The 12,856-nt window shown below is 39.4% G+C and overlaps 1 protein-coding gene across 2 annotated transcripts in view; it reads right to left on the reverse strand.

Moving 5' to 3' along the window:
* The window catches only part of Vav3 (vav guanine nucleotide exchange factor 3), a 356,190-nt gene that overhangs the window by 162,007 nt on the left and 181,327 nt on the right, over positions 1–12,856 (reverse strand). For both annotated transcript variants that reach the window (XM_070007867.1, XM_070007868.1), the window contains exons 13-15: positions 12,182–12,267; positions 10,233–10,365; positions 9,493–9,602 (exon numbers count right to left, since the gene is read on the reverse strand). In XM_070007867.1, coding sequence (XP_069863968.1) covers positions 9,493–9,602; positions 10,233–10,365; positions 12,182–12,267 — 329 coding nt within the window. The remainder of the gene's footprint in view (positions 1–9,492; positions 9,603–10,232; positions 10,366–12,181; positions 12,268–12,856) is intronic.

Here is a 12,856-nt window from a genome sequence, read left to right on the forward strand (position 1 = left end):
TTTAGAAAGTCCATTCATGTAGGGCATTTGTATCCTTAGAAATCACTTTCATTTGTTCAAAGAGCTAGACACTTTGTGGGGTGATGGTACAGATAGATATAAAGGTGCAGCTAGGACTAAGTGATAGGAGACCTGACAACTGAACTATTTTAGAGCCAGATAATCTGAGTTTTTTAAAACCTCATACTTATTTAGAGAAAGATGTCCAGACCAAAGTGCACTGTCCTAAGGAGTAACAAACTGGTAATGACAGAATCCAAGTAATCTTGTTAACTCTTGTTCTCCCCAGGAAGAGAAGAATGGCAGTCTTTTTGTACAGCAATACTCCTTTTGTCAACTTATACAGTAACCATCCACTGTGACCTCAGTACTGAACAGAATGTACATTTAAACACACACACACACACACACACACACACACACACACACACACGTATTTAGGACTCAGTTTAATCAGCACTGATACCAGACTATGAGGTGTTCCTCTCCCGTTCCTTCAACTCTAAAGAAAGAAAGAAAGACTGTAGAGTCTGACACAGAAACCTCACTGTCTAAACAACTAGAAGAATTAAAAACACTATCAAAAACTAAATAAAATCAAAGACGTTCCTTATGACAATTAGGTTCAATCCTGTTCTAAGACACAGCAACCAAACACTTTAGATGATTAACTGGAAACTTAAAATTGGACTGATTTTGCGTCACGGAAATTCCTTGAAGCCAAAATCATCCTTCCAAATTGTTGTGGGTGATATGTACCATGTTCCTGGGTGTTGGGTTATGTAAGAATTCTTCTCCAACAGTATCACTGAAACATGAACATATTTAAATGTTAAACTATATATTTTTTATCTAGTGTATGAATATACTACATATAAAACAAGGTGAAGGAAAGTTTCATCTGTGGAGGCTGATAATAGATATTTTTGCTTTACATGGGGTAGAAGGTGTGAGGAAAAAAATCCTAGATTGCTACAAGCAATCTCTGCTTATTAAAACACACACACACACACACACACACACACACACACACACACACACACACACACACACACACACACACACACACACTCTCTCTCTCTCTCTCTCTCTCTCTCTCTCTCTCTCCCACTTCTTTATCTCTATTTTCTGATTTCTTTAAAGGGCTAAAATCTTCCTGGCTACCTCACAGGAGGAAGGGATTAACCCTGAATGAAACCAGACCATTAAATACACTGATCCAAACAAACTTAAGATACTCAAACATCCTTAAGATACTCAGAGATAGGAAAATAGTATGCATAATCCAATCACAAATCCCAAATTTTATTTCTAAATACCCCAAAGTACCAAGTTGTTTTTTTTTTCAATAACACAATGCTATCTAGCATTCATCATATCCTGCCCCTAATATTGGACTGAAATTAAACGATTTATGCACTTTTACCTCACCTGAATTAGCATTTAGCTAAACAAGTAAAAGAAAGAATATCCCCTAATTAAAATTCTTCTCATTTCAAGAGAAAAATATGTTTCAAACACGGCCTTGGAAAAACAGCTAGCTTCAAATACTTAAAGGGTTTCCATGGAGAGGAAAGATTCAGACGTGTTCTGTTTGAGCCTATAGCTTGACTTCAGGAAATTATACCTGGGGAGAAACAGTGAGTACTACAGACAGAGCAAACCAATCCCAGACTAAACAAGCCAGAGGGTGAGTTCCACATTGGTAGGGGTATTCATCACAAGGCTGCTCTTGAATAAGTACAATTGATTTTTTTGTTTGTTTTGTTGTTGATTGGTTGATGACACTGAATTTGAACTCAGGGCCTTGCAGTTGCTAAGCAGATAGATGCTCTACCCTTCAGTCCAATAAGTACCACTTATAAAAATTTTTTCCATAGAGGGAAACACCTTCCAATGCAAATGTCAAGGGCCCAATAACTGAAAACTTGTCCACCAGGACTTTTTGATATTGAGATTTCCAATTCTATTCTCCTAGAATCAAAATAGCATGCTGCAATGTGAGCCTCACCATTTATCACTGTTTTTCATTACCATTATAATGTTGATGGGAAAGCATAAACCTTGCTTCAATGTGAACTCTATGAGGGAAAACTTGTCTCATCATTAATATCCCATATGTAATGAACTTCTGAATATGCATGCGACACATGATAAACACGTTACCAATTGAAGGATATAGATGCAGAACAGTCTTATTTAAAAATAACAAGTTAGACAAGAAATGCACTCACTACCTTATTTATGTAACTGTAACCCTTCTGTACACCACCTTGACAATAAAATTTAAAAAATAAATAAATAAATTGTTTTACATGTGATTTTTCTTTCTTGTTGTTTACTTTTGTTTTCTGGTACCAAGGGTTGAACTCAGGACCTGTGCTTACTGGCTGGTGCTCTTCCACATGAACCATGCCTCCAGCCCAGCTTTTAGGTGGTTACTTTAGAGAGAGAGTCTAGTGGACTTTTCTTTTGGGGGTTGGCTTCTGAGCTCTTCTGGATCTGTCTCCTAAGTAGCTAGGTTTATAGCCATGAGCTACTAGCACCTTGTTTCACATAGGACTTTCTCATCTCTAACTAGACTGTTCTTGCCTAACTGATCTATGAAGATCAAATGAAACAAAGGTATTCCTCTTGTTTTCACTGTGAGGATTCCTAATTTCCAAATGTAGCTCATTCATTGTTGTGTGAGTCAAGGTAGAAATTCCTACGAGCTAATCATTTCTTAGCATGTAATATCCTCAAAGCAGCACATGTGGTATTACAAGATTCAGAATAATAAGGTAAATATTGCTTAATATCATCAAGTTCACCATCATAAAGACTGTGTCATTTCTTTAGAGGACTCCATGCTCCAAGTATAACAAACAGTATCGCCAACAATTCCAAAACAAACTTCTCCTTTGTTGTCAGAGTATTTTTTAATATATTTTTTAAAATTATTATCTTCAAGGAGTCGTACAAAGGTGCTGCCATTTAACAAAGCCATTTATGAATACAATAAAGCCCTAAAACCAGCACAGGCCCGTGGCCGCCAAATTAGACTCTACGATTCCTGTTTATTTAAAGAGAAGAAAAGAAAATCAACAACAAATTAAAGGCTCTGGTATAAAGGCTCAGGGAACCCAGCACTAACTCAAGCTTAATAACATTATTTGCGTTTAGTCTTAAGCAGAGTAATGCTTAAGTTAATGATGGAATTCAATACCTCCTCTCCTTCACATTTCCTCCTGCCTGAGACTTGTCCTTCTTCATAAGCTTGTTTAGAAAGGCCAGAAAGACATCCAACACGCATTAAATACAACCAGAGAAATGGGAGAGAGGTTGATCCCCACTAGGCAATAACAGAATGAGAATGTATTTAGTATTCACTAGCGCTTTGTCATGCATGAAATGTTCTCCCATGTCTCGGGATGTAGCAGGCTGCAGAAAAGCTCCACTTTATGACAGCTGTGATTTTTTTCTGAGCATTGTCTCATGTCCCGCTTCCTTTTATTGCTGCCAGTATAGTTCTCCGGGTTGACTTAACTGCCAGTTTTGAAAGGTTATAGACAATACATTAGATCAAGGAGAAATGGAGCTGGTTTCTGCTTTGGAGATGAATGTGGAAGGGGTCAGTACCAGGAGACTCAGTGTGGTTTGTGGGCAGTGAACTGGGCCAGCATGGATTCCACACTCATAACCAGATTCTCAGTACTAAAACCTAGTCATGAAAGCCTTGTAAGAAGAATGGAATGTACTCTAGAAAAATCAATTTCTCAAAAAAAAGGGGGAGGTATTTTCTGCCAGTAATAGGGCTTGAACTTGGGCTCTTACACACTTACATTCTCTTGGCTTTTTTACTTATGGCTGATACACTAACCCTTGAGCCCTACTTCTGGGTTTGGTTATTTTTTGCTCGTTAACTGGAGTTCTATAGAATGTCTCTGATTGGTCTGTCCAAGCTGTCTTTGAACTGTGATCCTCAGGTCTCACCCTCCTATGCAAATAGGATTGCAGGCCTGAGCCATCAGAGCCAGGCTTGAACAGATACTTTTGGTATTTATTTATATGGTAAAGTAATAATAATAGTAATAATAATAATAATAATGCCAACCTGGGTACTGGTGGCCACAACTACAAACTACAGCTCTTGGTGTTGGCAAAGGTAACTATCCTGAAGTAGGGGCTGGCCCCTGTGCTCTTCCTTTCTGGATACTTGCTGTAGCACTCTGCCTGGTCAAGAAATCTCACTCCATGGCTCCAATCATGGAACCTACACCTTCAAAGGAACTTTCTCCATTCAAAAAGGAAATGTCAACAGTGAACATTTCAAGAGCTGGTCTAAGTTGGTCACGGGTATCCCCAGGCCGAAGAACTTCCTTTCCTCTCAGGCAACTTCAGAGGAATCTTCTACTTTTCTACCTCCCCTCACTTGTCCCTCCCCACTTTTTATTTTACCTTTCTCTCTCTTTCATTAATAAAAGAAAAATAACATACTTCTATGATTCTACTTCTTTATTTCAAATTTTACCTGGCTTTCATTTATTCCTGAGCCACTTTAAAGTCTTGCATTGCCTAGGCCTTATTCACAATGAAACCCAACAAACCAAAAACCTATTACAAAACCCAACTTTATTCTACATAAATAAATCCGAATCTGTTTGCTTTTTTTTTTTTTTTTTAGCACCTTCACTTCTAAAGAAAGTGCTGTGTACTAAGATCCCAAACTTTACTGGAAATCATACAATAGCAACCTTGTTCAAATCTGCTGAAATGTTTCTATAATCGCTAGGATCCTGAACTATAAAATGAGCATAAGGTTTATTCATTTAAATCTAACAGGAGAATTCATAAAAGACACCGCGAATGTTAAGAGTTGTGAAGAAAACGTATCTGTATCTTTCTAACAAAATTTTGAGCACTGCTAAAGGCATTCACATCCGCCACCGTATCTGACATCGTTATGAAAAAGCAGCCTAACCCAATAAAACTATTCACATCCTCCTTCGCAGATCACTAAATGGAATTACAAGAGACAGTTGGTGACAAAAAAGCCCTCCTGGAATAAATAAAGGTAAGCAATGCCTATCAATCAGCCTCTTCAAGATGTACACGTATATTCTTCAGAATATGATCCCTAAGATGACAGCTCCCTTAGATGCTGAACTTCAGTGGCTTCGTGGCGGTTTCAACAGCCATAGTGCAATGGGGCCTGCTACCCTTTTCCGAGGTTAAAAGAAATGCTTCTCCCTCTGTCCAAGTGGGTCACTGCAGCTTTTCTCTTTGTTCAGCCTTTTCGGTGGAGGTTGCCAAGTTCTAACATGGTTCACTGCATAATTTAAATATGGGAAGTGGTTAAGGCCAAAGAAGGGAAAAGGCCAACGCTGCTGAGCAGGGGTGAGTATGTGTGTGGACGTGTGGACCAGGGCAGCTGAGATTTAGGTCACCTGTAGGGAGAGAGCTTCCAAGCACTAGATCCTCATTGTTTACCGGTATTCACACTCTCCTCTCTCCTCGCTTTGTTTTTGTAATGTTCTAAATGATGAGCCATCTTTTAAAGGCCTTCAAGGTAATTTACAACGACTTTAAATAACAATGATCCAATCGTCCTATAGATAGAACTGCCACACTCTGTAAATAGAACTGGCAAGATCGCAGCAGTGGGGGAGGGGGGGCAGGAAAATATGAACTCCCTAGGGTTAACCACCCCCTTCTCCCCAGTGTCTCTCTCTTCTTTGTTGAGTTCCTGAAAGCACAGCCCAGAGAATTCTAGAAAGACCTAAAGAGGATAAAACCCTCCTGTGGAGATATCTAAGACTTGTAAGTTTTCCCTATTCTGTCACGAATGTTTTAGGTTTTCTTCACTTTCTTTTGTTCTCAATGGCATATGAGAGTATTAGAATTATACCTAATAGACAGAACAGCAACACGCGAACAACAAGGCAACACATCTTCAAGCCTCAAGACTTACAAAGATTATTCTACTTTCCTATCCATGAAAGCTATCTTAGTAAGGGCCTTGGTGTGTGATCTTACTTAGAAGTACTGTGGCATTTGCAGATGTTATCCAGTTGAGATGCATCGGCTGCAGCAGACCCTTACTCAATAGGACAGATGTCCTTTTAGGGGCGGAAAATGTCGTGTGCAACCAGAAAGCACTAGGTGAGTGTCGTGTGGTGACATGGAGGAGAGTGTCATAATACAGCCAAAACCCAAAAGAATGCCAAGGGACCGGTCAGCACCAAAGCTAGCAAGAAGCAAAGAAGAGCTTGCAGGGTTTTGGCCTTTTGGGTTTTCAGCTTTCAGAACTGTGAGAGGATATGTTTGTGCTCTTTCTTTTGCTTTTTTAAAGAACTACTTAGAAAGCTAAAAGCAGACGTTATCAAGACTTGCAGATATAGCAATCTTCACTGAAACAGGTGTTATCAGAAGGTGAGAGGGATGTTAAAGGAAGTGAGGGCAGATGTGGAGGGAAGGGTGGCCAGGTACAGTGGAAGTACTCAGCACACGTAAGTGAAAACAGAACCCAGGACTGTGAAGGAATGGGTGGGGTTGTGAGAGATGAGCAAGAAGGATGGAAGGGGATGTCAATGATCCAGACGCATTGGACTCACACACCAGCATGGCAAATTGAAACTCCTGGGTATAATTACTTAAAGATAACTTTTAAAAATGGTTCAAAAAAGAAGGGAAGAAATAGCCGGGTGCTGGTGGCTCACGCCTGTAATCCTAGCCATTTAGGAAGCTGAAATCTGAGGATTGCAGTTCAAAGCCAGCCCAGGCAGGAAAGTCTGTGGATGAGACTGTTATCTCCAATGAACCACCAGAAAACCAGAAGTGGCGCTGTGGCTCAAGTGGTAAAGTGCTAGCTTTGAGCTGAAGAGCTCAAGGAGAGCGCTCAGGTCCAGAGTTCAAGCCCCACCACTGACAGAAAAGAGAAAAAAAAAGGAGGAGGAAAGAAATAAAATAATAGACTACCACCATGCCTGTAGTAAATCCTAATTTTATTTTACCTCCCACAGCTTAACCCCTACTCATAGATACCATCAGCTCCATCTCCTAACTTTACTCCACAAGGGCACTGCCCCTTTGTCTCTGGGCACAGACAGCAAAGGGAATGCCCACACACTAACAAAAGCCACTTCTGTGGATGCTTGATCATACAGTGGAAGAGTTTTGAAAGCAATCAGAGAGGGAGAGCACAAGGTTCTCTGTGAGCCACTGCCCCCACGCTGTGGAAAAACCACTGGAATCACACATGCTCCTGCGGGCCCTCGTCCCGGCAGTGACTACCAGCAGCTAACTGCTGGCTAACCCCTCCTTCCTTCTTGACAGTCTTGATTCTCAGCCAGGTACAGTGCTGATTATAATAGATTATAACTCCCAGCCTCCTCTGTCAGGTGTGGTCAGCTGATTAAGTTCAGGTCAAGATGAAAGACTTTGCACTATTCAAGATTGTTGTATCTCTGACACAGAAAACCTGCCTGGAATACAGGTTGTATAGCCAGAGCTCTAGCAGCTGTTTTAGAGTACAAAGTGACCCCACCCTTCCAGACAAAAGACCCATGCTAACGAAGACAGAACAAGAAGGCACCAGGCTCAGTCCTGGATGATACTCTTAGTACCTTTTGCTGACTGCAGATTCTTTCATGTGGAAGCAATACAGACTCTTATTTTATCAAGCCCCTGTATGAAGGATTAGCTACTTGATATATAGAAATTGAACAAAATCATCATTGACATGTCTTATCACACAGTGCAAGGAGCCTGCCTGCCTTGAGACAAGACATTTTAGACTTTCTCCCGTGTAGAAATTCTTTCAATCATCCTAAGGTTACACAGCCAAACGCGCCTGTCAGGAAGTTCTAACCTAGCACCTTTCCACAGGAACAAAAGCTTGAGAGCAGCACAGTGCTTTCTTTCTTACTGATTCCAGTGTCTTATGGCTCCAATCTCAGCTGCGTGACAATGCAAGGCATCTCTGAGAAAACACACTGAGTGCAGCCACTGTTCAAACATGGCCTGGTTATCAACTTCATTCCATACGCCCCAAACCACATGTGCCCCTATAGTTATAAGGCACTGAATTAATGCACAAAATCACCAATTATTTTTATTTAAGCACTGGAAACAATAACAACAGGGTATTAAGAATTGCAATGGTATAAGGAAGGTACGCTATAGCTTTGTCAGTCCTCAGAAAGCATATGAGAATCTTAAATAGCTGGGCTTAGGAGATATGCACACATACACACACACACACACACATTACAGCAGTAACAATAGGTACAAGCTATAAATCGACAAATACTGCAAGACTTTTATCGTACATGCACTCTATTGGATGTATGTTACTTGCAATTCAAAATAAATACCTTAGGGGTGACATTGATCAAGATACATTATACTCACAAACTGACATGTTGAATTGAAACCCCTTTATACAACTACTTAAAGATAACAAAAAGGAAGACAATAAATGAATAAATAAATATGACAGTCCCTATTTTACAGAAGAGGAACTGAGCAGCTCAGAGGGAAAATTATTTAGTAAGATTACAGCCAGTTTGTGGCAGAGATTACAGCCAAACCCAGAATAGCCTATAAGCTTAAAAGTTTTAGCTATTCAATCCTGTCTCTCCAAATAGTCTATGAAAAAAAATAAAGAGAATCTTTATTTGCTTCTCCTTAGAATTACAATTAAACAGTCTTATGTTTCTATCTCTGCTTTATATTAAATGAGCATTTCTTACACTTAAAATGGAGAAACAAACAAAGAAAACTGTTAGAATTTGTCAATAAATATTAAATAATGTTAGAAAACAAATGAAATGAATCACAAAAGTGTTCTACCTCATTCTGCTCTTCGCTGACACTTGCACTTCAGCTGACCAATACATTTCCCCAATAAAAGTAAGTTATCAACAGCAGGTCTGAAAATTAATACCCACAGGACATGTTCTTGCATAACTGCAGCCCTGTATGGCATTTCTTCTGAAAGAGTTCTGCTTTTCATTTTTCGCCTCTTTGTGGAGCTTGCTTTTTAATAAAAGGAGAAAACACTGAAAGAAATCAAGCCCTCAAAGCATTCATTGACTGTGTCCAAAATTAAGCCAGGATTCAGGCAACGTATGTTTAAAACATATGTGCACATTTGTGTATGTGGCTATTTCTGTTTCGTGTAAAGATCAGTGTTTTAAAGACAGCAATTGCATTCGCAGTTTATGATTAGAATAATGAGTATTTTCTTTGGCTGTTGAGAGTTAAAGAATGAAAATATTCCTCTAAGAAAATCAAACAGAAGGTTAGAGCGCCCTCTTTCTTCTCCTTGAAGAGATTCATCCAAGTTCCTCTCAGGAGGCAAGTTACCAAGCCCAGAGCTAGCTATCCTTAGACTCTGAGCCTGGGTTCTCATTCTACATTACAACTATCTGAATATACTGGCCGCAGATTACCCATAAATGACTTAAAGAGTAGAAGTAAAGAACATTTAAAAGAAGAAATACTCACAAAGCCATTTCAAACTGTTCCAGCCATTTTTTCTTTAAATCTTTTGTTTTGCAATAAAATTCTAGCCCATTCTGTCCCTGGATATGGATGAGGTAGAAGCCGTAAGACCACTGTCAAAATTAATATTCTCTGGGTTAGTATGCGCCATTTATTAGGGGAAAAAATCATGTTACCCACATCAATAAAGCACAATATAACCACCTAAAACTCCTTGGTAACATAATCAACTTACAATGTATACACAAGCAGGCTTATATTGTAGTCCACTTTGTATCTATGATAAATTCATTTCACTGACTTGATCTTAGGACCTTAGCAATGTTCAGATCACAATTGTCTGTGCCTTACCTGTCTGTTAAAAAAACAAAACATCTCAATCAAGAAGTCACATTTTACTTTAACGGAAGCAGGTGAGACTATATTCATCTCAACCCTGGGCAACAAAATATTTTTTTTAATTGCCTCTGGACTGGCCATGTTCAGACTTTTATAATTCTTATTACCTTTCCAAAACAATACAGTGTAAAGCAGCCAGGCAGTATATATAATCTAGAGATAAGAATGCCTAAATTATATGTAAGTCTTGTGCCATTTTATATGAGGGGCTGGAACGCCTGCAGTAGTGGGAGGGGTTCTGGAAACCAAGGGATGGTGTGTATATTAGCATATGATTAGCATATTAGCATCCTGACTATTCAAGATTATGAATACATTATAGATGCTAATGTCTGAGAAGTCACCTTTTTATTTTCCTTATCCGTGGTAGGATTATTGGCTATTTTGTACTGCTGCAGATCTATGATTTCCTTCATTTCATAGTTATCACCTTTCCTCTTACAAACAATCACGGCCAGATCAAATAAGAAGATATGCCTGCAAAAGAGAGAGAGAGAGAGCGATTGGTCATGATTACATGCTCTAGAAGTATGCATATTAATCTCTCCGGGTAAGATGTGACTATACCAAGCAAATATTAAAGGCATTCAAGGCAGAGCTGCACAGGGAGAAGACTGAGGAGCCAGACCTCTGAGGGCCAGGCCTAGGGAAGCAGGTCCTTTAGCATGTGAATGGCCTCACTGCATCTTGGTCCCCTCATTTAAAGCCAGGCAAAATCCCAAGAGCAAGAAACATACTGCAGAGTTGTTGAGAGGGTGAACTGAAATAAGGCAGAAACACTTGTCTCTGACTGTTGCTCTTTTTATATTTCAAAGCTCAGCAAAGCCTTAAAATGGTTAAGATACTAGGCATGGTCTATGAAGTTCCACCCATCCAATCCCATTGCCCAGACAAAGGTCCATCCCTTTCACAGGGCTATGTAAAAACATCATCTGCATCTCACTGGGGAGTAAGCCAAAGCCGAGAAAAGATAATTCCATAAAGGTTAAACCACCCAATGCTTGCACCCAGGGATAACTTTATTTTTATTGTGCCAGGATTGGGGCTTGAACTCAGAGCCTCACCATTTTCTCTTGGCTTTTTTCACTCAAGGCTGGGGCTCTACCCACTCCACCCACACCTCGACTTCTAGCTTTGTGGTGGTCAACTGCAGAGTCTCATAGACTGTTCTGTCTAGCTGACTTCAAACGGCAGTCCTCAGAGCTCAGCCTCCTGAGTAATTAGCATTACAGATGTGAGCCACCAGCATCTGGCCAGCCTCACTTTAGAACCTGTGCTTTTCCCCTTGCTGGAGCACTTCATGACTGAATTAATGGAACACCCAAAATACAAAAAGTTTGCAGGTGAGCAAAAGATAAACTACAGAAGTGAAGGTCAAATTGTCCATACCAATATTTCTCCTTTTTTTTTCCTCCTTGTTTTTTTTAAAAAAGACAATGTTGTAATGTGTGGAAGAAAACAAACCTCCCTGACACTACCATCCAATATCATTATCTGTGTGCTTTCATAGCCGTCCATGATTAACACAGAGAATATTAAACATAATGATGATGACAACAATGACACAGCACAGAACTCTAACACTTTCATCACTTTTAAAGTCTAAGGTTTTAAGGATTCTGTGTGGCTCTGGAGGCCACCTGTGGAGCCTGGGGATTCAAGGTGGAAGGAAGAGCTGATGCTGCCCCCTGCTGGCTGATGTTTTGCTTCTCCAAAGATTTCAGGGAACAACCACAATGCATCAGTTTGACAATCATATCTATAATATTACCCACACATAAAAGACTTAATTTTCAAAGACTCCACTGAAAAGAAAAATTCCCAGAAGAAAATATATCACTACATGGTACTCGCTTGGTCTTCTTCTTTAGGATATTTTCTATTATATGTAAGTTATTTTTTTTAAATGAATATCAAAAAAGGTGTGCTCCTATGATGGTCATCCACCATAAAAATGGAACTCCATCTCCATTACAATTTCAATGCATACTTTTTAAAATAGGTGGTCCTGAACATTTTTAAGAGCTTACACAAATGAGCAAGTACTAGAACAGAAAGGGATGTGATATCTGTATTATAATACCATGAGGTATTCATCAATAGCAGACACAGTATCATAGCCATCTATGATATCTCTCCTAGAAAATTTTAGGAACTGCAGTTCAGTCTGTCCCTTATTTTTTCTTTGTCTCTTTCCCTTTTCCTTTATCATAGGAAAGTTGCCTGAAGGATTTCTCTATCTTTTGATACTAATTACTTATTTTCACAACCAGTATTGCTCTCTTCTTCTCACCTTTCTTGTTTTGTGTGCTTGTCCAGAGTAGTTATTCGAATTTCTCCATCTCCTTGAGGCCGTCCAAACAGTAAAACTGGTTGGTTCTAAAATATAAAATGGATCTGTCTGATTTCTTCATTATCACATAAAAACAGAAATAAGTATCAGTAAAGATTGTGTCACGGGCCACTAACTAATTACATTATAAATGTTATCATATTTACATATTTTAAATAAATGACTCTGAAAAGCCCAGGACTCCATCACATTTTCTTTTTGGCATGGGTCCTAGGGCTTGAACTCAGGGCTTAGGCAGTTTCTGAGGTTTTCAGGGTTGTGTTTTTGTGTTTTGTTTTGTTTTGTTGTTGTTGCTTAAGATACTACATGACTTGGGCCACAGCTCCATTTTAGGCCTATTTGGTGGTTAACTGGAGATAAGAGTCTCACAGACTTTCCTGCCCAGGCTGGTTTCAAACTGCAATCCTCAGTCCTCAGCCTCCTGAGTAGCTAGGATTACCAGTGTGAGGCACCAGTGCTCAATTCCATGACACATTTTCAAAAAGATGTCTGTCCTTTGTAAGCCCAGAGTAAATATTTAGGACATTAATTAATCCTACTTATAATTATCTTAAGCGGGAAGTTAGGTACCAAGAGAAAGGAACAACTGGGTGAATAGGAACCACAAGGAAAGTG

This window comes from Dipodomys merriami, unplaced genomic scaffold (assembly GCF_024711535.1).
Source record: "Dipodomys merriami isolate MVZ:Mamm:240054 unplaced genomic scaffold, mDipMer1.0.p SCAF_7, whole genome shotgun sequence".
Lineage (NCBI taxonomy): Eukaryota > Metazoa > Chordata > Mammalia > Rodentia > Heteromyidae > Dipodomys > Dipodomys merriami.